Source organism: Macaca thibetana, chromosome 5 (assembly GCF_024542745.1).
Source record: "Macaca thibetana thibetana isolate TM-01 chromosome 5, ASM2454274v1, whole genome shotgun sequence".
In the NCBI taxonomy this organism is placed as follows: Eukaryota; Metazoa; Chordata; class Mammalia; order Primates; family Cercopithecidae; genus Macaca; species Macaca thibetana.
The window spans coordinates 183675638-183702077 of NC_065582.1; the positions used below are offsets into that span (position 1 = coordinate 183675638).

General features: G+C 40.2%; 1 protein-coding gene across 2 annotated transcripts in view; it reads left to right on the top strand.

Moving 5' to 3' along the window:
• POLN (DNA polymerase nu) overlaps nt 1–26440 on the top strand; it is a 156696-nt gene that overhangs the window by 23645 nt on the left and 106611 nt on the right. The window contains exons 4-6 of one of the 2 annotated variants that reach the window (XM_050792314.1): nt 9998–10191; nt 14746–14808; nt 15803–15915. In XM_050792314.1, the coding sequence (XP_050648271.1) occupies nt 9998–10191; nt 14746–14808; nt 15803–15915 (370 nt within the window). Of the gene's footprint in view, nt 1–9997; nt 10192–14745; nt 14809–15802; nt 15916–26440 lie in introns of those variants that run through there. The other variant, XM_050792313.1, reaches the window with a different exon arrangement.

Consider the following 26440-nt stretch of genomic DNA (forward strand, 5'->3'; position numbering starts at 1 on the left):
ATTTTAGCCATTCTAGTGATTCTGAAGTGGTATTTCATGGTGGTTTTAAATTGTATTTCCCTATTACCTAGTGACATTGAGCATCTTTTCATGTGCTTATTGGCCATTCGTATATCTTCTTTGATATTTTCTTTCTGTTTTGATGATTTGATGAAATATCTGTTCAAATTTTTTGCCCATTTTAAAATTGGGTTATTTGTGTTTTATTTTGGATCTGTAAGCATTCTTTATACATTATGATACAAGTCTCTTATAAGATATAACATTTATACTTCTGCCAATTTCTGGCTTATTTTTAAAGAATTTATTGAGGGTGTCTTTTGAAGCACAATATTTTAAAAATTTGATCTCTGTTAATTTTTTAAAAAAATCTTGGCCAGGCGCGGTGGCTCAAGCCTGTAATCCCAGCACTTTGGGAGGCCGAGATGGGCGGATCACGAGGTCAGAAGATCGAGACCATCCTTGTTAACACGGTGAAACCTCGTCTCTACTAAAAAAAATACAAAAAACTAGCCGGGCGAGGTGGCGGGCGCCTGTCCTTCTGAGATCCGGCCACTGCACTCCAGCCTGGGTGACAGAGCGAGACTCCGTCTCAAAAAAAAAAAAAAAAAAAAAAAAAAAATCCCCTCCCTCCCTCTCTTCTTTCCCTTCCTCCCTTCCTTCTTTCCCTCCCTCCCTCCCTCCCTCCTTTCTCCTTTCCTCTCTTTTCCTCTTCTTTCCTCTCTTTTCCTGCACCCATCACCCAAGCAGTATACACTGCACACAATTTGTAGTCTTTTATCCCTCACCCCCTTCCCACCCTTTCCTCCTGAGTCCCCAAAGTCCATTGTGTCATTCCTATGCCTTTGCATCCTCATAGCTTAGCTCCCACTTATGAGTGAGAACATACAATGTTTGATTTTCCATTCCTGACTGACTTCACTTAGAATAGTAGTCTCCAGTCTCATCCAGGTCACTGCAAATGCCATTAATTCATTCATTTTTATGGCCATGTAGTATTCCATCATATGTATATAGCACAGTTTCTTTATTCACTCCTTGATTAATGGGCATTTGGGTTGGTTCCACATTTTTGCAATTGCAAATTGTGCTGCTATAACCATGCATGTGCAAGTATCTTTTTCATATAATGACTTCTTTTCCTCTGGGTAGATACCCAGTAGTGGGACTGCCGGATCAAATGGTAGTTCTACTTTTAGTTCTTTAAGGAATTTCCATACTGTTTGCCATAGTGGTTGTACTAGTTTACATTCCCACCAGAAGTATAGAAGTGTTCCCTGTTCAGTGCATCCATGCCAATATCTATGATTTTTTGACTTTTTGATTATGGCTATTGCAGGAGTAAGGTGGTATTGCATTGTGGTTTTGATGTGCATTTCCATGATCATTAGTGATATTGAGCATTTTTTCATACATTCGGTGGCCATTTTTACATCTTCTTTGGAGAATTGTCTATTCATGTCCTTAGCCCACTTTTTGATGGGATTGTTTGTTTTTTTCTTGCTAATTTGTTTGAGTTCATTGTAGATTAAGGATATTAGTCCTTTGTCAGATATATGGATTGTGAAATTTTTCTCCCACTCTGTGGGTTGTCTGTTTACTCTGCTGACTATTCCTTTTGCTATGCAAAAGCTTTTTAGTTTAATTCTTGTTAATTTGTTTGAGTTCATTGTAGATTAAGGATATTAGTCTTTGTCAGATGTATGGATTGTGAAAATTTTCTCCCACTCTGTGGGTTGTCTGTTTCCTCTGCTGACTATAGCTTTTGCTATGCAAAAGCTTTTTAGTTTAATTAAGTCTCAGTTATTTATCTTTGTTTTTATTACATTTCCTTTTGGGTTCTTGGTCATGGCATCCTTGCCTAAGCCAGTGTCTAGGAGGGTTTTTCCAATGTTATCTTCTAGAATTTTTATAGTTTCAGGTATTAGATTTAAGTCTTTGATCCATCTTGAGCTGACATTTGTATAATGTGAGAGATGAGGATCCAGTTTCATTTTACATGTGGCTTGCCAATGATCTCAGCACCATTTGTTGAATAGGGTGTCCTTTCCCCACTTTATGTTTTTGTTTGCTTTATCGAAGATCAGTTGGCTATAAGTATTTGGGTTTATTGCTGGGCGCAGTGGCTCACACCTGTAATCCCAGCACTTTGGGAGGCCGAGGCGGGAGGATCATGAGGTCAGGAGATCGAGACCATTCTGGCTAACACAGTGAAACCCCATCTCTACTAAAAATACAAAAATTAGCCGGGCGTGGTGGCGGGTGCCTGTAGTCCCAGCTACTCGGGAGGCTGAGGCAGGAGAATGGCGTGAACCTGGGAGGCAGAGCTTGCAGTGAGCTGAGATCACGCCACTGGACTCCAACCTGGGTGGCAGAGCGAGACTCTGTCTCAGAAAAAAACAAAGTATTTTGGTTGATTTCTGGGTTTTCTATTTGCTTCAATTGGTCTGTGTGCCTATTTTTATGCCAGTACCATGCTGTTTTGGTAATGATGCTTATAGTATAGTTTGAAATCAGGTACTGTGATGCCTCCAGATTTGTTCTTTTTTTTTTTTTTTTTTTTTTTTTTTTTTTTTTTTTTTTGAGACAGAGTCTTGCTCTGTCACCCAGGCTGGAGTGCAGTGGTGTGATCTCAGCTCACTGCAACCTCCAACTCCTGGGTTCAAGTGATTCTTCTGCCTCAGCCTCGCAAGTAGCTGGGACTACAGGTGCCTGCCACCACGCCTGGCTAATTTTTGTATTTTTAGTAGAATGAGGTTTCACCATATTGGCCAGGTTGGTCTTGAACTCCTGACCTGGTGTTCTACCCACCTTGGCCTCCCAAAGTGCTGGGATTACAGGTATGAGCCACCATGCCTGGCCTAGGATTGTTTTTTATAGTTCTGTGAAGAATGATGGTGGTATTTTGATGGGAATTGCATTGAATTTGTAGATTGTTTTTGGCAGTGTAGTCATTTTCACAATATTGATTCTACCCATCCATGAGCATGGGATGTGCTTCCATTTGTTTGGGTCATCTGTTATTTCTTTCAGCAGTGTTTTATAGTTTTCCATGCAAAGGTCTTTCACCTCCTTGGTTAGGTATATTCATAAGTATTTTATTTTTTTGCAGCTATTGTAGAAGGGGTTGAGTTCTTGATTTGATTCTCAGCTTAGTCACTGTTAGTGTATAGAAGAGCTACTGATTTGTGTACCTTAATTTTGTATCCAGAAACTTGACTGAATTCTTTCATCAGTTATAGGAGCTTTCTGGAGGAATCTTTAAGGTTTTCTAGGTAAACAATCATGTAATCAGCAAATAGTGACAGCTTGACTTCCTCTTTATTGATTCGGTTGCTTTTTATTTCTTTCTTTTGTCTGATTGCTCTGGCTAGGACTTCCAGTACTATATTGAAGGGAAGTGGTGAGAGTGGGCATCCTTGTCTTGTTACAGTTCTCACGGGGAATGCTTTCAACTTTTCTCCATTAAGTATTATGTTGCCTGTGGGTTTATAATAGATGGCTTTTATTATATTGAGGTATGTCCCTTGTGTGCCAATTTTGCTGAGAGTTTTAATAATAAAGCAATGCTGGATTTTGCTGAATGCTTTTTCTGCATCTATTGAGATGATCATGTGATTTTTGTTTTTAATTCTGTTTATGTGACGTATCACATTTATTGACTTGCATATGTTAGACCATCCCTGTATCCCTGGTATGAAACCCACTTGATCATGGTGGATTATCTTTTTGATATGTTGTTGGATTTGGTTAGCTAGTATTTTGTTAAGGACTTTTGCATCTATGTTCATCAGGGATATTGGTCTGTAGTTTTCTCTTTTGGTGATATTCTTTCCTGGTATTGGTACTAGGGTGATACTGACTTCATAGAATGATTTAGTGAGGATTCCCTCTTTTTCTATCTTGTGGAATAGTGTCAATAGGATCAGTACTGATTCTTCTTTGAATGTCTGGTAGAATTCTGTTGTGAATCTGTCTGGTCCTGGACTTTTTTTGTTGGTAATTGTTTTGTTACCATTTCAATCTCACTGCTTGTTATTGATTTGTTCAGGACGTCTAATTCTTCCTGATTTAAACTAGAAGGGTTGTATCTTTCCAGGAATTTATCCATATCCTCTAGATTTTCGAGTTTATGTTTGTAAAGTTATTCATAGTAGCCTTGAGTTATCTTTTGCATTTTTGTGGTGTCAGTTGTTGTATCTCCCATTTTGTTTCTAATTGAGCTTATTTGGATTTTCTCTCTTCTTTTATTGGTTAATCTTGGTAATGGTCTATCAATTTTATTTATCTTTTCAAAGAACCAGCTTTTTGTTTCATTTATCTTTTTTTTTTTTTTTTTTTTTTTTTTTTTTTGAGACAGAGTTTTGCTCTCGTGCAGGCTGGAGTGCAATGGCGCAATCTCAGCTCGCTGCAACCTCTGCCTCCCGGGTTCAAGTGATTCTCCTGCCTCAGCCACCCAAGTAGCTGGGATTACAGGCGTGTACCACCACACCTGGCTAATTTTTTGTATTTAGTAGAGACGGGGTTTCACCATGTTGGTCAGACTGGTCTCCAACTCCTGACCTCAGGTGATCCGCCCTCCTCTGCCACCCAAAGTGCTGGGATTACAGGCATGAGCCACCGTGCCTGGCATTTGTTTCATTTATCTTTTGTATTTTGTTTGTTTGTTTGTTTCAATATCATTGAATTCCGCTCTGATCGTGGTCATTTCCTTTCTTCTGCTGGGTTTAGGTTTGGTTTGTTCTTGTTTCTGTAGTTCCTTGAGGTATGACCTTAGATTGTCTGTGCTCTTTCAGACATTTTTTTGTTTGTTTGTTTTTGAGATGGAGTCTTGCTCAGTCACCCAGGCTTCAGTGCAGTGGCGCGATCTCGGCTCACTGTGAGCTCCGCCTCCTGGGTTCATGCTGTTCTCTGCCTCAGCCTCCCCAGTAGCTGGGTCTACAGGCACCCGCCACCACGCCTGGCTAATTTTTTTTGTATTTTTAGTAGAGACGAGGTTTCACCATGTTAGCCAGGATGGTCTCGATCTCCTGACCTTGTGATCTGCCCGCCTCGGCCTCCCAGAGTGCTGGGATTACAGGCGTGAACCACCGCACCCGGCCAGACTTTTTGATGTAGGTGTTTAGGGCTATGAACTTTCTTCTTAGCACTGCCTTTGCTGTATCCAAGAGGTTTTGATAGATTGTGTCACTGTTGTCCTTCAGTTTGAAGAATTTTTTTTTTTTTTTTAAAGGGAGTCTTACTATGTTGCCAGGCTGGAGTGCGGTGGCAGATCTTGGCTCACTGCAACCTCTGCTTCCCAGGTTCAAGTGATTCTCCTGCCTCAGCCTCCCAAGTAGCTGAGATTATAGGCACGTGCCACCATGCCCAGCTAATTTTTGTATTTTTAGTAGAGACGGGATTTCACCATGTTGGCCAGGATGATCTCGATCTCCTGACCTCATAATCTGCCCTCCTCGGCCTCTCAAAGTGCTGGGATTACAGGCGTGAGCCACCATGCCCAGCCCAGTTTGAAGAATTGTTTAATTTCTATCTTGATTTCATTTTTGAGCCAATGATCATTCAGGAGCAGGTTATTTGATTTCCATGTATTTATATGGTTTTGAAGGTTCCTTTTGGAGTTGATTTACAGTTTTATTCCACTATGGCCTGAGAGAGTGCTTGATATAAGTTCAGTTTTCTTAAATTTACTGAGGCTCATTTCATGGCCTATCATATGGTCTATCTTGGAGAAAGTTCCATGCACTGATGAATGGAATGTATATTCTGTGGTTGTTGAGTAGAATGCTCTGTAAATATCTGTTAAGTCTGTTTGTTCCAGGGTACAGTTTAAATCCATTGTTTCTTTTTTTTGTTTGTTTTTGTTTTTGTTTTGAGACGGAGTCTCGCTCTGTCGCCCAGGCTGGAGTGCAGTGGCCGGATCTCAGCTCACTGCAAGCTCCGCCTCCCGGGTTCCTGCCATTCTCCTGCCTCAGCCTCCCGAGTAGCTGGGACTACAGGTGCCCACCACGACACCCGGCTAATTTTTTGTATTTTTAGTAGAGACGGGGTTTCACCATGGTCTCGATCTCCTCACCTCATGATCCTCCCGCCTCGGCCTCCCAAAGTGCTGGGATTACAGGCGTGAGCCACCGCGCCTGGCCAAATCCATTGTTTCTTTGTTGACTTTCTGTCTTGATAAACTGTCTGGTGCTGTCGGAGGAGTCTTGATGTCCCCGGCTATTACTGTGTTAGCTACTCTTGCTTGCTTTTGGTCTTCCTTTGCATGGAATGTCTTTTTCCACCCTTTTACCTTAAGTTTATGTGAGTCCTTATGTGTTAGGTGAGTTTCTTATAGGCAGCAGATAGTTGGTTGGTGAATTCTTATCCATTCTGCAATTCTGTATCTTTTAAGTGGAACATTTAGGCCATTTACATTCAACCTTAGTATTGCGTTGTGAGGTACCATTCCATTCATTGTACTATTTGTTGCCTGCATAGCTTGTTTCTTTTCTTTTTTTTAATTGTATTTTTGCTTTATAGGGCCTGTGAGATGTGCGCTTTAAAGAGATTGTGTTTTGATGTGTTTCCAGGATTTGTTTCAAGATTTAGAACTCCTTTTAACAGTTGTAGTACTGGCTTCCTAGTGGCGAATTCTCTCAGCATTTGTTTGTGTGAAAAGGACTGTATCCTTCCTTCACTTATGAAACTTAGTTTCGCTGGAAACAATTGTTTTGTTTAAGGAGGCTGAAGATAGGGCCCAGTCCCTTCTAGCTGGGAGGGTTTCTGCTGAGAAATCTTCTGTTAATCTGATAGGTTTTCCTTTATAGGTTACCTGGTGCTTTTGCCTCATAGCTCTTAAGATTCTTTCCTTTGTCTTAACTTTAGATAACCTGATGACAATGTGCCTAGGCAATGATCTTTTTGCAGTGAATTTCCCAGGTGTTCTTTGAGCTTCTTGTATTTGGATGTCTAGGTCTCTAGTAAGTCCAGGGAAGTTTTCCTTGATTATTCCCCCAAATATGTTTTCCAAACTTTTAGATTTCTCTTCTTCCTCAGGAACGCCAATTATTCTTAGGTTTGGTCGTTTAACATAATGTGAGACTTCTTGGAGGCTTTATGTTTTCTTATTCTTTTTTCTTTATCTTTGTTGGATTGGGTTAATTTGAAAACCTTGTCTTTGAGCTCTGAAGTTCTTTCTTCTGCTTGTTTAATTCTAATGCTGAGATTTTCCGGAGCATTTTGCATTTCTATAAGTGTATCCATTGTTTCCTGAAGTTTTGATTTTTTTAATATATACTATCTATACCTATTTCATTGAAAATTTCTCCCCTCATTTCTCTCTCTCTTCCTTCCTTCCTTCCTTCCTTCCTTCCTTCCTTCCTTCCTTCCTTCCTTCCTTCCTTCCTTCTTTCTTTCTTTCTTTCTGTTTTTTTTTTTGGGAGTGTTGTGGGGGACGGAGTCTCACTGTGTCACCCAGGCTGGAGTGCAGTGGCATGATCTGGACTCACTGTAACCTCCGCCTCCCGGGTTCACACCATTCTCCTGCCTCAGCCTCCCGAGCAGCTGGGACTACAGGCATGTGCCACCACGCCTGGCTAATTTTTTATATTTTTAGTAGAGATGGAGTTTCACCATGTTAGCCAGGATGGTCTCAATCTCCTGACCTCGTGATCTGCCTGCCTTGGCCTCCCAAAGTGCTGGGATTACAGGCATGAGCCACAGCACCTGGCCTCCCCTCATTTCTTGTGTCATTTGTTTTGACTTCCTTAAACTGGGCTTTGCCTTTCTCTAGTCCCTCCCTGATTAACTTAATAACTAACCTTCTGAATTCTTTTTCAGGTAAATCAGGGATTTCTTCTTGGTTTGGATCCACTGCTGGTGAGCTAGTATGATTTTTTGGGCATGCTAAAGAACCTTGTTTTGTCATATTACCAGAGTTGGTTTTCTGGTTCCTTCTCATTTGGTTAGGCTCTGTCAGAGGGAAGGTCTAGGACTCAAGGCTGTTGTTCAGATTCTTTTATCCCACAGGGTGTTCCCTTTATGTAGTCCTCTCCCGATTTTCCTAGGGATGTGGCTACCTGAGAGCTGAGCTGTAGTGACTGTTATCTGTCTTCTGAATCTAGTCACCCAGCAAGTCTACCAGGCTCCAGGCTGGTACTAGGGATTGTGTGCTCAGAGTCCTGTGATGTGAACTGTCTGTGAGTCTTTTGGCCATGGACACCAACACAGTATTTGGGGCGTCTCCTGGGTCCTGCAGGAGCAATCTGCTTCCTTCAGAGGGTCTGTGTTCTCTCTGCTTTCCTGATTTATTCTTGTAGTCATCCTAGAGCAAAAGGTCACAATGCAAGCCTCCACGCTCTGCTCTGTCCGTCCCAGGGGGAGCTGCAATCTACTCCTGCCTCCCATCTGCCATGGTCTCCTAATTCTCTCTGATTATTGGAGCTTTGTAGTAAGTTTTGAAATCAAGAAGAGTGGGTCCTCCAGCTTTGTATTTTTCAAGATTCTTTTGGGTATTATGCTTCCTTTGCTTGTCAGTTTTAGGATCAGTTTGTCAATTTATGCAAAAATCCAACTGGAATTTTGATATAAATCGTGTTAAATCTATAGATTAATTTTGTGAGTCTTGCCATCTTATTATAATAGTATTGAGTTTTCTGATCCATAAACATGGGGTATTCTGATCCATAAACATGGGGTATCTCCATTTATTTAAAACTTTAATTTCCTTTAGGAGTGTTTTATAGTTTTCAGTGTAGTATGCAAGTCTTGCTTTACCTTTCATTTTTTTAAAGGCATTTTGATGGCTAAAGAATGTAAGTTGATAGTTTATTTTCTTCCAGTAGTTTCATAATATTACTCTACTGTTGGCTGGGCACGGTGGCTCACACCTGTAATCCTAGCACTTTGAGAGGGCAAGGTCGGCGGATTGCCTAAGCTCAGGAGTTCGAGACCAGCCTGGGCAACACAGTGAAACCCTGTCTCTACTAAAATACAAAAAAAATTGGCTGGTTGTGGTGGTGTGCGCCTGTAGTCCTTGCTACTCTGGAGGCTGAGGCAGGAGAATTGTTTGAACCTGGGAGGCGGAGGTTGCGGTGAACTGAGATTGTACCACTGCACTCTAGTCTGGGTGACAGAGCAAGACTCCGTCTCTTAAAAAAAAAAAAAAAAGTATGTATATATATCTACTGTCTTCTGAGTTGCTTTATTTCCGACGAGAAATCTGCTGTCATCCTTATCTTTGTTTCTATCTATGTAATGTGTTCTCTCGCCACCCCCCACCCTTTATCACTGGTTTTAAGCAAATGATCTGTAGTTTTCTTCATGTTCCTTGTACTTGAGGTTTATTGATCTTCTTGGTTCTAATGATTAACTTGGGGATAAAGGACAAACTTATTATTATGTTGAGTTTTTAAATCCTTGAGTATTATATGTCTTTGTTATTTAGGTCTTCTCTGATTTCTTTCATTAGCATTTTGTAGTTTTCAGCATACGTATCCTGTATGTATTTTGTTAGTTTATACTTAAGTATTTCATTTTTTAGAGTTCTATAAATGGTGGTTTTAAAAAATTTTATTTTCACATGTTTATTGCTAGAATATAAAAATATATTACATTTTTGTCCTTTGATCTTGTATCCTGCAACCTTGCTAAATTTACATATTAGCTTCAGGATTCATTTTTTACAGGTTCCTTTAGATTTTCTACACAGACATTCATGCCATCTGTTAATAGGGAAAGTATGATGCTTCCTTTCTGATGTGTATGCCTTTTATTCCTTTCTCCTTTCATATTGCCCTGGATGAGACTTCCGTCATGATGTTGGAGAGGGTAGACACCAGATTTGGAGTGTAAAGTCATGGATTCGGCTTTTGGCCTCAATTGTCATTAAAAAAGCCATTCATTTTCAAGTTTAATTTTAGGCCTTTTCTTGTTCTCTCTGCTTAATTTTAAAATGTGTATCTTTCTACAACAGATATATTGTCTAGGTTTAATTTATTTTGTTGTGTTTCCACAGACCCCCATTTCCTCTGTTAGAGGAATTGTGATGTTACTCAAGCGCCAAGCAGAGGGTGGCCATGGTTGTCCAGATGCCCTGGCCTGTGGTCCTGTCCTGGAGGGCTTTGTGTCGAATGATCCATGCATCTACATTCAAATAGAGCACTCTGCTATCTGGGACCGAGAACAGGAGGCACATCGACAATTTGCCCGGTAAAAAATCTTCACGCATGGACTCACACTCTACTTACATGCCTGCTTTATACTAATGGAAAGTTTTTCAAGGTCCAGTTTTAATTGTTTAAACTTTTAGAAGTTTTGTGTGGGCACATGAAAATAAAATGGATCCAAGTGATAGAAATCTCTACAAATACTGGCCCTCTCTCTCCCAGAGAGTATCCGGAATGGAGTTCCGTTCTGTGGGAGCAGCCTGCTCCAGGACTTGAAGCAACTTCACAATGAGAAGCTAGGGAGAAAAGCATCAACCCCAGACCCTGAAAATCCCCTGTCACTGGCAGAGTCCCAGATGATTTTCCTTATCATACTTGTTCATTCATTCACAGCATTAGAAAACAAAGTTATCACTGCCTGCAAACAATAAATTGTCCTTAATACCACCAAGGATGGGACTAGTTTCAAAGCTCTATGTCTGTGGAAAGAGGCAAGACCTGTCTCACCTCTTTGGACTGGCCCTCTTAGAGTCACAGAATTTTAGAGCAGGCAGGGTTCCTCCTGCCGCCCCTTCTGGATTCTGAAAAACCCTTTCTGGGATGGATCTTGTACTCTTCCTCACTGTTTCTTTGCTTAGGTTATACACATGACTTGGGCTTCTGCCTCAAATGGAGGTATCCACTACCTTCCCAGCCCTCTGATTTTTTTTTTTTTTTTTTGAGACGGAGTCTTGCTCTGTCACCCAGGCTGGAGTGCGGTGGCCGGATCCCTGCTCACTGCAAGCTCCGCCTCCCAGGTTTACGCCATTCTCCTGCCTCAGCCTCCCGAGTAGCTGGGACTACAGGCGCTCCCCACCTCGCCCGGCTAGTTTTTTGTACTTTTTTAGTAGAGACGGGGTTTCACCGTGTTAGCCAGGATGGTCTCGATCTCCTGACCTCGTGATCCGCCCGTCTCGGCCTCCCAAAGTGCTGGGATTACAGGCTTGAGCCACCGCGCCCGGCCCCAGCCCTCTGATTTAAGGCCAGTTAGCCACCCTGGAAGATCAAGCCAGCTCCGGAGGAAGCTGGGCCCCATTACTAGCCTTTCCATGCTTCATACAGGCTCACTGGGCTCTGGGTGGTTTTAGGTAACTTTTGGGGAGAAGGGGACAATGTGTGACAAACATAGCTTTCAGCTCCCAACAGAACCCTTCATTTTCTTTTTATGTAATTTTCTCTTTAAAGAACAACTGGTCAGGTCTAGTGTATGGAGATCCCTTGTGAGGACAGAGCCCTAATATCTAGATGATGTTTCTGAATCTAGTTGACGTTTTGCACTTGGACATCTAGTGGTCATTTTAGGCAAACATGTCCAGACTGAACTCCTGTCTTCCCTGGACCCTGCCTCCTGTGGCCTGGCTGTCTTTAGTCAGTGTCAGCCCTCCATGAGCTTAGGCAAAAAGTCCTGGGGCTAACTCTGACTTCTCTCTACTTTCCACAAACTATATCAAGCTCTCAGCAAGTCCTATTGGCTCTGCCTTTAAGTGTAGCTAGAATCTGCCCTCTGCTTATCCACTGTGTTGCTGTTACTCGGCACAGGTTGTTACCTCCTACTGGATCACAAGAACTTCCACACTGGACTCCTGCTTCCACCTGCCTCTTCAGTCTGTTTTCTGTGCAGCACCCAGAGCTGGCCTGTTAAAGCACAAATCAGGTCACATCACTTCCCTGCCCCAAACCCTCAAACAACTCCTGCTTCACTCTGAGGAAAACCCAAAATCACTGCTTTTAGGCCTTCTGGCTAAGATCAAGTGTAGAAAAGCCACAGGACCTGTGAAGGCCCTTGCCCTCAAGGTCCGCTTACTCTGGCCCCTCCACTGTCTTCAGCCTCACCCCTCCCCTCTCCCGGCCTTTCAGTGCACTCCCACCTCCTTGCTGTTCCTGACCATGTGTTACGCGCCTCTGCCCAAGGGCCTGGTGCCACCATCCTTCCCTGCAGCATTCTCCCAAATAACTGCATGGTTTGCTGCCACATTCCTTTATGTTTTTCTCTGAACAAACAAAAAGTAAACTATGAAAACACAAAAGTACAGAGTAGTATACGCATCCACCCAGGCCAACATTATCAAAGGTTTTTCCTTACTTCCTTCATCTGTCCGTTTCCTGGGGCAGGGGGAGAGGACTGAGGTTAAAGAAAATCCCAACCTATTGTTTTGCCCTCTCATGACTCTAAAAACTATGGGCTTTGTTTTGTTTTGTTTTTACAGAACCACAGTGCCATTTTAAAACTTAACAAGCTGTATATCCAGTCCAAATTTGAAGCTACCTGATTGTCTCAAAAATGTCCTTCTACAGTTGACTTGTTGGGATCAGGACATAGCATTGGGTGGCCATGTCTCTATTTTTTTCTAATCTGGAGCATCCCTCAGCCCCTCTCCCTGTCTTGGAGGAGGTCCCATGTCCTGGATTCGTTTGTTTGCCTCATCATGAAGTTCTTTAACTTGTTCTCTCTCCTCCATATTTTCTGTAAACTGGAGTTAGCTCTAAATGCTTGATTATTTGGGTCCAACTTGTTTTGCGCAGCACTTCCTAGGTGGAGTCATAAGCTTCACACTCCATCTGTGATGCAGTTGGATGGCCAGATTTAACAAATTAAAATACAGGACACTAAATTTGAATTTCAGATAAATAACTAATTTCTTAGTATACGTATGTCCCAAATATTGCATGGGACATACTTATACTAGAAGAATACATCTCTAAAAAATATGTAATTTTTTTCAGATAATAATTATTCATGATTTTTCTGAAATTCAGACTTAACTGGTGTCCTCCAGACTTCCTTTAGTGATGCAATTGGGTTGTCCCAGTTTTCATGGTGCTGAGAGGGAGCAGCGGGTTCAGGTGGTGTCAGCACAAGCCCTTCCTTATAAACTTCTCCCCCAAACTTTCCCTTAATGGTTTTGTCCTTTGATGAGGATCATCTAAATCACTTATTTAATTATGGCTAGTAAGATGGTGATTTTTCTAACTCTATCATTTCTTCCACATCTAGTGGCTAAAATTTTCTGTAAATAACTTGCCTCTACCAACTAGGCTTTTGTTTACCTTATCCTTCATGTCTTTCCTCAAGAGTTACCTTGGCTAGGAACAGTGGCTCAGGCTGAGGTGGGAGGATGGCTTGAGGCTGGAGTTTGAGACTAGCCTGAGCAACACAGTGAGACCCCATCTCTACAAGAAATTTCAAAATTACCCGGGTACAGTGGCATGTGCCTATAGTCCCAGCTACTCCAGAGGCTGATGTTGGAGGATCACTTGAGCCCAGCAGTTTGAACCTGCAGTGAGCTGTGATTGCGCTACTGCACTCTAGCCTGGATGACAGAGTGAGGCCCTGTCTTAAAAAAAAAAAAAAAAAAAAAAAAACCAAGCTAAAATAAATAAAAAAGAATTACTAAGCTAAAAAAAAAAAAAAGAATTACCTTATCAGACCTTCCTTGACCACCCTACATGAGATGGTACCCCACTGCTAACCCCACATACATGACTTTCATTTGTGTTCAGTAGTGTGTTCATTAATGTATCCCCAATATCTAAGAACAATGCTACAAAGCAAGTGTTTAATCAGTATTTATTCAATATTATCATTGAATGAATGAATGTTGAGGCTTAATTTTTATAAGTTCTAGGACAATCAAATTAATACATTGCCTCAAGTACCATAAATTGGAAATAATAATCCCAATCCTATGATTATGTCTTTGAGATTCAAAATAAATTTAAATAAATCGCATTTAAATTAATACACATACTTTTTTGCACAAAACATGTTTAATAACATTTATTAAATGACCTGTGCAAGGCCTTTCACATACACACTGTCCCTTCACCTTCACATTCTCTCTGTATGTTATACCTTATTCACTCCATTTTACAGATGAGAAAGCCTCAAATCTAGCTTATATATATGTAAATATATATGTGTGTATGTGTGTATATACATGTACATATATACATGTTTTATTTTAAGAGCCAGAGTCTCTCTTTGTTGCCCAAGTTGGAGTGCAGTGGTTGTGATCACGACTCATTGCAGCTTCAACCTCCTGGGCTCAAGTGATTGTCCCTCCTCAGCAGCCTTACCCCAGTAGCTAGGACTTTAGGACTATAGGCATGCACCACCATGCCTCGCTAATTGCCATTTAGCTTACAAGGTATTCTTTTTGTTGTTTGTTTTATAAAGATAAAAATCAATTAGTCTCTTATTAGCAGAAGATAGTGTAGTTGGTAGATTACCTTATCATGAAACTCTTGAGTTTTAAGGATGAAGGAGCAGCAACGGGAAGTGGGCTCCATGGCCCCAGTTCTTCTCCTTCATAAGCTCTTTACTCCATCTTGGACACCCTCCTCACCGGTCCAGCCAAGCCAAGATCTGAAGCTGTGTTATTGGCACTTTACCCTCCCTACCATCCTGGCCGCCCTTTTCAAGGGAAACCAAGGTGAAATCACATAAAGTACAAAAAGCCTACAAATGTCTTTCTGTGGAACAAGTCCAAGCAAAATCTAACTGCAGTTTGGCTAAGTGTGCAAAGCTCATTAGGCTCTTGATTTCTTTCTCCCTCAGCTCTAACCAAAGAACCTCGACCTTCTGGGACCAAGAACAGGAGGCATATCAACAATTTGCCAGGTAAGAAATCTTCATTAATGTATTAATGAACATTTACTATAAAGAGGGATTGATGGCTTTGGTAGCTTAGAGTTTGGGCCCTGGCAGCAGGAAGATACGGTCTCAGATCCCAGCATTGCCACTTGTTAGTCATTTAACCCTGGCCAAATTGCTTACGCTTTTCAAGACGAAGTTTTCTCATCTGTAAAATGGTTCTAGTGCATGCCAGATAGGATCGTGATGAGGTTTCAATGCAGCCGTCACTTCACACACAATGCTGCGAAGTGTTCAGCATGGTATCTGGCACATGGTAAGTATTCAGTCAGTTTTAACAATTGTGAATCCCATATTCAAAGTGCTCCTGGTATAATGGAGAGAACAAATGTTCAAGGTACCTTCTAATAGAGCACGTGTGCTTCCCACTGTACTACATGTGTGGGCAGGGGTACAGAAGAGACACAGCAGAGGGAGCAGCCCCCTGCCTGCGGAATTAGGGCATACCTTCCTGAAGATGGCCCTTGAACAGTTTGTGAAAACTGTGGGAAGAGAACTGTAGTCAAGAATACAGTATATGCAGTGGCCCAGGAGCAGAGCAGGACATGGCACAGCCTGGTGGTGGAGGAAAGGGAATTTAGTGCGATGAGAGAGTAGAATGTTTGAGGGGAGCTCTGGGAGAACGGGCTAGAGAGTCATCTTGGGGCCTGGCTATGAAGAGCCCAGAGTAGGTGTACCTTGCTCAGGGATGTAGGTCTTAATCTACAGGTAATGGGATGTTACCCAGGGATAAGCACTTGACAGTTGCGTGACCTTTGGTACCTTACCTCGTCTCTCTGTGTCTCGCTTTCATCATCTGTAAAATGCTGATAATAAATAATACCAACCTCTTGGAATTCTTTAGTTAATGTGTGTATGTGCTGTCTAAGTGATAGCTATTCGTCTAGTAGTAGTAATATTTTTCCAAGGTTGAAAGTTCCAAGTTAATGTTTAAATCAGTGAATTTCTTTTCATCTTCCAGGAACGTGCTATTTCAAACACTGAAATGTAAATGTCCTGTTATTTGTTTTAATGCTAAGGATTTTGTGAGAATAGTGCTGCAGTTTTTTGGTAATGATGGCAGTTGGAAGCATGGTAAGTTATATTTTTTGTTCTCTCTATAATTTAACTCTTCAACTGTGACTCCTCCTATCAATGGGAGAATGGTGAGGGCAGCCATGTCACACAACTCCTGGGGGACCTGGCCACACACACTGATATGCCTCTTCATGGGCCCTAGGCATGGGGAGGAAGTTTTCCTCCATGTTTCTAGGTTATTTGAATTTTTACAAGTATACATTACTTTCATAATTTAAAATAGGAAAGAATTAACTTAAGTAGCATGGTCAGTGAGATTTGTTGTTACCACAAATAGCTTATAAACTTTCTAAGAATTAAACTACAGTCCAGAGTAATTAACATTGAAACAATATAGGACCTACCTTTTATTTAAAATACTGAAGATTTTAAATGTACATATATATTTTAGTTTTTTGATTTTTTTAGAGATGGGGTCCAACTCTGTTGCCCAGGTTGGTCTCAAACTGCTGGCCTCAAGCCAACTTCCTGCCTCAGCTTCCCAAAGTGCTGACCACTGCACCTCGCTTAAAGTAGTAAAGTTTTTTATAACTTCTTAAAAACTAGATGGACATGGCCGGGCGCGGTGGCTTACGCCTGTAATCCCAGCACTTTGGGAGACTGAGGCAGGCGGATCACGAGGTCAGGAGTTGGAGACCAGCCTGGCCAACATGGTAAAACCCCGTCTCTACTAAAAATACAAAATTTAGCTGGGCGTGGTGGCTCATGACTGTAATCCTAGCTACTCAGGAAGCTGAGGCAGGAGAATTGCTTGAGCCCAGGAGGTGGAGGTTGTAGTGAGCTGATATTGCGCCACTGCACTCCAGCCTGGGGGACAGAGTGAGACTCTGTCTCAGGAGAAAAAAAAAACACACACACAATTAGATGGACAGATAAGTGGTAAAGAAAATATAGCAAAAATATTCGTTGTAGAATCTAGGTGGTGGACATATGTGTTCACTGTATAATTCTTTTCAAATTGTGTATTTGAAACTGTTCATAATAAAAGGTTGGAAAAAGCCCTTTTTATTGTCAAAAATTTCTAACATATACAAAAGTAGTCATCACCCAGTTTCAATAATTATCAATTTCCAGCCAATCTTTTTTTTTTTTTTTTTTTTTTTTTTTTTTTTTGAGATAGAGTCTCACTCTGTCACCCAGGCTGGAGTGCAGTTGCATGATCTTGGCTCACTGCAACCTCTACCTCCCTGGTTCAAGTGATTCTCCTGCCTCAGCCTCCCGAGTAGCTGGGACTACAGGTGCGCGCCACCATGAGTGGCTAATTTTTGTATTTTTATTAGAGACGGGGTTTCACCATGCTGGCCAGGCTAGTCTTGAACTCCTGACCTTGTGATCTGCCCGCCTTGGCCTCCCAAAGTGAGCCACCGCACCTGGCTCCAGCCAATCTTTTGCTCTATAACTCCCCATACTTCCAAACTGCCACCTCCTGAATACTTTGTAGCAAAACCCAAACATCATGTGATTCATCTCTAAATATTTCAATTGTATGACTAAAATGTGAGATTCAGTTTTTAAAACAACACCATCATCTCTACCCACCCCCGAGGAAATTAGCCAATAATCTTTTTCTCTTTTTTTCCTTCTAAAAATTTTACTGATTCATAATAGATATACATTTTTTGGGGGGACTTGTGATATTTTGATATATTCATATAATGTGTAATTGTAATAATCAAATCCGCATAATTGGGATATCTATCACCTTAAACATTTATCTTTTCTTTATACTGGGAACATTTGAATTTTCCTTTACTAGCTATTTTGAAATATACAATAGATTATTATTTACTATAGTCACTCTACTGATTTACTGAACACCAGGTCTTCTTTATTCTACCTAACTATATATTTGCAACTGTTAATCAACTACTCTTAATCCCACCCACCACCCCCTTACCCTCCCTGACTTCTGGTAACCACCAATCTACTCTACCTTCATGAGATCTGCTTTCTTAGCTCCTACATGTGAGTGAGAACCTGCGATATTTGTCTTTCTGTGCTTGGCTTATTTCACTTAACATAATGACCTCCAGTTCCATCCATGTTGCTGCAAATGACAGGATTTTATTATTTTTTATGGCTGAATAGTAATTCCATTGTATAAATATACCACATTTTCTTCATTTATCTGTTGATGGACAGATAAATTAACTCAGGTTAATTCCTTATTTTGGCATTGTGAGTAGTGCTGCAGTAACATGGAAATGCAGATATTGCTCTGATATGTTGATTCTTTTGAATATTTTGATTCTTTTGAATATATACCCAGGAGTAGGATTGCTGGATCATATGGTAGCTCTATTTCGTTTTTTGAGGAACCTACGTATTGTTTTCCATAGTGGCTGTACTAATTTACTTTCCTACCAATAGTGTATGAGGGTTCCCCTTTCTCCATATCCTCACTAGTATCTGTTATTCCCTATCTTTTTGATGAAAGTCCTTTTAAATTGGGGTGAGGTGATATCTCATTGTGATTTTCCTTGCGTTTTTCTTATGATTAGTGATATTTGGCATTTTTAAATATTATTGTTGGCCTTTTGTATATCTTCCTTTCAGAAATGTCTATTCAAATACTTTGCCTGTTTTAAATCGTGTTTCCCCCTGTTGAACTGTTTGAGTTCCTTTTATATCCTGGTTATTAATCCCCTACCAGGTGGATAGTTTGCAAATATTTTCTTCCAGTCTGTGAGTTGTCTCTTCACTCCATTGTTTCCTTTGCTGTACAGCTTTTGCTTGATGTAATTTCATTTGTCTATTTTTGCTTTTGTTGCCTATACTTTTGAAGTTTTAGTAAAAAAAAAAAAAAAAAAATCATTGCCCAGACAAATGTCCTGGAGCATTTTCCCAGTGTTTTCTTCCAGATGTTTCATAGTTTCAGGTTCTTAGATTTAAGTCCTTAATCCATTTTGATTTGATTTTTGTATATGGTGAGAGATAGGAGTCTAGTTTCATTCTTCTGCATGTGATTTTCCCAGCACCTTTCCCCAATATATATTCTTGGAGCCTGTCAAAAATGAATTGTCTGTAAATGTGTTGATTTATTTCTGGGGTCTCTATTCTATTCCATTGGTCTATGTGTCTGTTTTTATGTCAGTACCATGCTGCCTTGGTTACTATAGCTTTGTAGTATAATTTGAAGTCAGGTAGTGTGATTCCTCCAGCTTTGTTATTTTTGCTTGTGATTGCTTGTCTATTCAGGGTGTTTGGTTCCATACAGATTTTAGGCTTTTTTTGTCCTATTTCTTTTTTTTCTTTTTTCTTTTTTTTTGAGATGGAGTCTTGCTCTGTTGCCAGGCTGGAGGGCAGTGGTGTGATTTCGGCTCACTGCAACCTCTACTTCCTGGGGTTCAAGCGATTCTCGTGCCTCAGCCTCCCAAGTAGCTGGGACTATAGGCACCCGCCACCATGCCTATATTTGTATTTTTAGTAGAGACAGGGTTTCACCATGTTGGCCAGGATGGTCTCGATCTCCTGACCTTGTGATGCGCCCACTTTGGTCTCCTAAAGTCCTGGGATTACAGGCGTGAGCCACCGCGCCTGGCCTTTTTGTCCTATTTCTATGAAGAATGTCATTGGTATTTTGATGGAGATTTCATTGACTCTTTGATTGCTATAGGTAACACAGATTTTTTTTTTTTTTTTTAAGATGGAGTCTCTCCTTGTCGCCCAGGCTGGAGTGCAGTGGCACGATCCTGGCTCACTGCAAGCTCCGTCTCCCAGGTTCACACCATTCTCCTGCCTCAGCCTCCCGAGTAGCTGGGACTACAGGCACCTGCCACCATGCCCGGCTAATTTTTTGTATTTTTCGTAGAGACGGGGTTTCACCATGTTAGCCAGGATGGTCTCGATCTCCTGACCTCATGAGCCACTGCGCCCAGCCAGTAACATTGATATTTTAGCAATGTTAATTCTTGCTTTCCCTCACTTTTATTCTATGTAAATCTGTATAAGTATTTCCTTATCCATTCAGCCATTCCATGACTTTTAATTGAAACATTTAGTCCATTTACATTCAATATTATTGGTAGGTGAGGACTTATTTCTGCCATTTTGTTACTTGTGGTTAAGTGATTTTCTCTGGTAGGATCTTTTTAATTTGCTGCTTTTTTGTGTGTGTGTATTTATTGTAGGTTTTTGCTTTGTGGTTACAAAAACCGATAATATATACACTACAAATAAAAAGGAGGCTTACAAAAAAATCTTGTAACTAGTTATTTTAAACAGATGACAACTTACCTTTATTTACAAAGAAAAGAATAGAAACAAACAAATAAAGGAAAAACTAAAAAACCTCTACACTTTAATTCCACCCCCTACACACATTTTGACTTTTTGTTGCCTCAATTTATGTGTTTTTATATGGCCCATCTCTTAACAGGTTGCCATAGCTGTTACTGCTTTTTATAGATTTATCTTTTAATCTTCACACTGGAGTTATGAGTGGATTGTATACCACAATTACAGTGTTAGAGTATGCTGAGTTTGTGTATTTACTTTTACTAGTGGGTTTCAATCCTTCAAATGTTTCCTTTTTGTATGTTTGTGTTTTTTTCTTTCAGGTTGAAGAACTCCTTTTAGCGTATCTTGGAAGACATATCTGGTGATGATGAATTTCCTCAGTTTTTGTTTGTCTGGGGCTTTATTTCTTTTTCATGTTTGAAGGATAGCTTTGCTGGGCACAGAATTCTTGGTTGGCAGTTGTCTTTTGTTTTGTTTTCCTTTTTATTGGGTGGGGGGTGGTGGGGAGATGAGGTCTCACTCTGTCACCCAGACTGGAATGCAGTGGTGCGATCATAGCTCACTGTAACCTCAAATTCTTGGGCTGAAGTGATCCTCCTGCATCAGCCTTCCAAGTAGTTGGGACTACAGGTGTGTTCTACCACACCCAGATAATGTTTTTATTTTTATTTTGTAGAGACAGGGGTCTCACTATGTTGTCCTGGCTGCTGTTGAACTCCTAGCCTGAAGCAATCCTCCTGCCTTGGGCTCCCAAAGTGTTGGGATTACAGGTGTGGGCCACCAAGCCTGGCAGTTTTCTTTTCTTTCAGCACTTTGAATAGGTTATCCCACTCCCTCCTTCTGTTGAGAAACCTGTTGCCAGATGAATTGGAGCTCCTTTATATGTTATTTGTTCTTTTCTCTTGCTGTTTTTGGGGTCCTTTCTTTGTACTTGACCTTTGGGGGTTTGCTTATTATATGTGTAGTAAAATATAGGATAGTTATATTTGGGTAATTATAGGGTAGTTTTATTTGGGTTTAATCTGTTTAGGGATCTCTGGCCTTCCTGTACCTGGATATTTATATATTTCTCAAGATTTGGGCCGGGCACAGTGGCTCATGCCTATAATCCCAGCACTTTGGGAGACTGAGGCAGGTGGATCACTTGAGGTCAGGAGTTTGAGACCAGCCTGGCCAACATGGTGAAACCCTGTCTCTACTAAAAATTCAAAAGTGAGCCAGACATGATGGCACATACCTGTAATCCCAGATACTTGGGAGACTGAGATGGGAGAATCACTTTTAATCCAGGAGGCAGAGGATGCAATGAGCCAAGATCAAGCCATTGCACTTCTGCCTGAGCAACAGAGCAAGACTCCATCTAAAAAAAAAAAAAAAGATTTGGGAAGTTTTCTGTTATTATTTTTTGAATAAGCTTTCTACTCCTTGCTCTTGCTCTGCTTCATCTTGAACACCAATAATTCTTAGATTTGCTCTTTTGAGGCAATTTTCTATATCTTATAGGTGTTCTTCATTTCTCTTCTTTCTTTTCTTTTTTCTCCTCTGTGTCTTTTCCAGTAGCCTATCTTCAGACTCACTGATTCTTTTATCTGCTTGATCCATTCTGCTGTTGAGAGCCTCTAATGAATTTTTTTGTTCAGCAAATATATTTCTCAGTTCTAGGATTTCTGTTTGATTTTTTAAATTATGTCAACCTCTATTAAATTTTTCTGATTAATTTCTGGGTTTTTCTGTGTTATTTTAGAGATCACTGAGTTTCCTTAATACTGCAGTTTTGAATTCTTGATCAAAGAGCTTCCCTATCGCCATCCTGTTAAGGTCAGTCCCTGGCTCCTTGCTTTGTCTGGTTTGAAGAGGTCATGGTTCCCCACTTACTGTTATTTCTTGTGAATGTATGTCTATTTCTTTGCATTGAAGGATTAGTTTTTTGTTCCAATCTTCTCTTTCTGGCTTGTTTTGGTTTTTTATTGGATATGTTTGCTCAGAATTTTTTTCAATATATCTGTTGAGTATCTTTTCGTTTTTGCTAGGTCCTTGCTTCCTTTTCAGCACTAGATGGCATCTTAAGCCCAGGTGTGCCTTGGCTCTAGCAAACTTCAGAGCACTCCCCATCCCTGGTGAGGAAAGTCCCTAAGGGTATATACCTCGCAGTATGGGAAGGCTAGCTGGGAGTTCATGCCCAGGGGACCTGTGGGATCTACCTCCTACAACATGATCCTCCTGACCAGCCTTTCTGGTTTGGTGTCTTCTCTGTCTGTGGTACAGAGGAGAGTGTCTGCTAGTCTCAACCACCACCCATTTCTGGCTCTCCTCAGGGATATTTCTCCCTTCAGGCACTCATGATGCTTCCTGTGGATTGTGGCAGGGAGGGTTCTCCTGCCAGGGGGCCCAAGATGATGGGAAAGTTGATTGTCCACCTTGGTCTCACTTTTTCCAGTTTAGTAACTGAATTGAGGGAAATTTTTCTACATGTTTGGTGACTGGCAGATGGGGGAAGGGACATAAAGTCTGATTCTCTTACTATCTGCATGGAGTTTTTTCACTTCTATGTGGCCTTGGAAACTGTGTCATCCTTATATTTGGGTTCTGGGATATTGCTGGTGATAATCTTGATGTTATATATTGGTTTTTGCTTTTCTGTGAAGGAGAGTGAAGCCAGCTTGCTTGTGTTCCACCATTTTGGTAACATCAGTCTATTACCAATAATCTCTTTTTATTATTAGATATCTGGTCAGTGTTTGCACTTCCCTAGTTGTTCTATAACTGTTTTTGTTTTATTTGTTTTGTTTTTTACAATTTGTTTTAACTGGGGCCCAAAGCCCGTAACTTGTATTTCTTTTTTTTTTTCTTTCTCTGTTGTTCAGGCTAGAGTTCAGTGGTGCAATTTTGGCTCACTGCAACCTCTGCCTCCCAGGTTCAAGCAATTCTCCTGCCTCAGCCTCCTGAGTAGCTGGGATTACAGGCACGTGCCACCACGCCTGGCTAGTTTTTTATATTTTTGGTAGAGACGGGTTTCACCATGTTGGCCAGGCTGGTCTCGAACTCCTGACCTCAGGTGATCTGCCTGCCTCGGCCTCCCAAAGTGTTTGGATTACAGGCATGGGCCACCACGCCCAGCCAGGTGTGCTTGTATTTCTTAAGCCTCTTTTCATCTATATGTTCTCCCTTCCTCTGTCTTACATCCTTGCAGTTGTTTTGTTGTTGAAGAAACCAGAGTGTTTGTCCTGTAGAATTTCTCACAGTCTGGATTTTACTGAGCACATCTCCTTGTCATTTAATATGTTCGCTCTCTTCTATTTCCTGTAAATTGGCAGTTAGATCCAGATGCTTGATCAGATTCAGGTTAGATTTTGGGAGAGCAAGACTACATAGTGTTGTATATATTTGTCAGGAAGTATATAATGTTTGGATGTTTACCTTTTTTTGTGTGATGTTAGAAGCTACTGCTTGTCATTGTCTAGGTTCCTTAATTGCAACATGGTGATATTTAAGATCTATTATGCTTTCTTCATTTATTAGCTGTAATACTTACATAAAGAGAAATCCCCCTTTATCATCTATTTGGTTACCCTAAGTGTACTTCATTTGGAAAAGCCAAGATAAAAATTTGATTATTTTCCTTTATTTACCTGTTTTCAAAATAATGAATTGTTTCATAGAATCACCAAAAGGTGATAATTTTAAAAGTCTTTTCATTTTAGTATCATTATGAGCATATGAATTTAAATATATTTGATATGTTTTGACACATTGCACATGATCTTTGATGAGTTAGGTGAGTCTTTGTCATACAAACCTAGTAATCTGGGCATCTTCCTTGATTTGCGGTATGGTAGGATGTTTCCAGGTCATCTTGTGCATTTCCTGCCCTAGACCTGAAATTAACCATTTCTTCAAGAAGCCCTATTACTTTAGTAAAAATGGCATTTAGAGACCAGAATTTGGTCACTGGGTGTAAACCTCACTATTAGGTTGACTTTTGTTACCAGGCTAAGATGCTTGTATTTTTAAAGATAAAATATACCATGAGTTCATACTGATAATTCTAATTCATGTTCAGGATGACAGAGTTTTTACTTAACCTTATTCATCTCCTTTAAAACATACCGAAGAATCCTTTGTACTTGGAGGTCAGTTTGGCTGTATATAAGATCACTGGTTTGCATCTTTCTTTGTGTTTCTAAAATATGCTATACTATTGTTTTTTGGCATAAAGTGGTGCTTTCAGAAAGTGTGGTGAAAATCTGATTCTGTTTCCCTAATTAATGACTTGGTCTTTTTGTCTGAATGCCCAAAGTTTTTTGTTTGTTTTGTTTTCCTTTTTCTTTTTTTCTTTTTTTTTTTTTTAAGTCTAGTTGTTTTACTAGACTGTGTCTTGGTGTTGGCTGTTTTGGATCAGTTTTCCAATATATGTATGTACCTTAAAAAAAAAAAACTTTGGCTGGGTGCAGTGGCTCATGTCTGTAATCTCAGCACTTTGGGAGGCCGAGACGGGTGGAACACCTGAGGTTAGGAGTTTAAGACCAGCCTGGCCAACATGGTGAAACCCCATCTCTACTAAAAATTGAAAATTAGCCGAGCATGGTAGCGTGCACCTGTAGTTCCAGCTACTCATGAGGCTGAGGCAGTTGAATCACTTGAACCTGGGAGGCAGAGGTTGCAGTGAGCAGAGATCTCACAAGACTGTCTCAAAAAAAAAAGAAAAAAAAAAAGTTGTAAACAGCTTTTTGGTATAGCTTTAAAAAATAGCAGTTTTATTAAGATATAATTTCATACCATAAAATTTACTCTTTAACTGTACAATTCAGGGGTTTTTAAAGTAATCACAGAACTGTGCATCTATCACCACTACGTAATATCACTACGAACTTTTTTGTCTACGAACATTTTTGTCATAGTCCTTAATTTGGACTTCCAGCCTCCAGACCTGTAAGAAAATAAATTTGTTGTTTTAAGCACTCAGTTTATGGTAAGTTACAGCAGACCTAGGACACTAATACAGACCCCTACCTCACACCATATGCAAAAATTAACAAAAAATGGATCATAAGCCTAACCTATGACAAATTAAGTCCAAATGTTCGTAGAACATTTTTTGTCTACGAATATTTTGTCATACTACGAACATTTTGTCACCCCAGAAAGAAACCCTGTACTCCTTAGCAGCCACTCCCCATCTCCCCTTTCTCAGACTCTGGCAAGCACTAATCTGCTGATTTTTGTTTCTGGAGTTGTGTATTCTGAATATTTAACATGAATAGAATCATACCATATGCGGCCTTTTGTGACTGACCTATTTCATTTAGCCTGATGTAGTTTTTTGTTGTTGGTGGTTTTTAGCCTAGTGTTTTAAAGGTTCATTCATGTTGTAGCATATATCAGTACTTTATTCCTTTTTATGGCTGAATAATATTCATATTTTGTTTATTCATTCATCAGCTGATGGACATTTGAGTTGTTTTCACTTTTGGCTGTTATGATTAATGCTTCTGTGAACTTTGGTGTACAGGTCTTTGCATGGATATATTTTCAACTTGCTTGGGTATATATCTAGAAGAAGTAGAATTGCTGGGTCATGTGGTACTCTGTATTTAACATTCTGAGGAACTGCCAAACTTGTTTCCAACAGGTCTGCACCATTTTAACCAGCACTGTATATAGCATTGTAATTTCCCCACATCCTTGCCCAATACATGTTTTTGTCTATCTTTATTTTAGTCATCCAAGTGGATGTGAAGTGTTACACCTTGTGGTTTTGGTTTGTATTATACTGATGGCTAATGATATTGGACATCTTCTCATGTGCTTATTGGCCACTTTTATATCTTTTTTTGGAGAAATGTCTGTTCAAATATTTTGCCCATTTTAAAATTGTGTTGTCTTTTTATTGTTTATTTGAAATAATTATTTTTATATTCTAATATGAGTTTATTGTCAGATATACAATTTGCAAATACTTTCTCCCAATCTGTGACTTGTCTTTTTAATTTCTTGATGTCCTTTGAAGCACTCTTTTTTTTTTTTTAAGGAAATCTGATTTATTTGTGTTTTCTTTTGTCATTTGTGTTTTTGGTGTCAAACCTAAGAAATTATTGTTTAATCCAAGGTCAGAAAGATTTACTAATATTTTTATTATACGAGTTTAATCATTTTCTCTCCGAGGTTAGGCTTATGATCCATTTTTTGTTAATTTTTGCATATGGTGTGAGGTAGGGGTCTGTATTAGTGTCCTAGGTCTGCGTAACTTAAAACTGAGTGCTTAAAACAACAAATTTATTTTCTT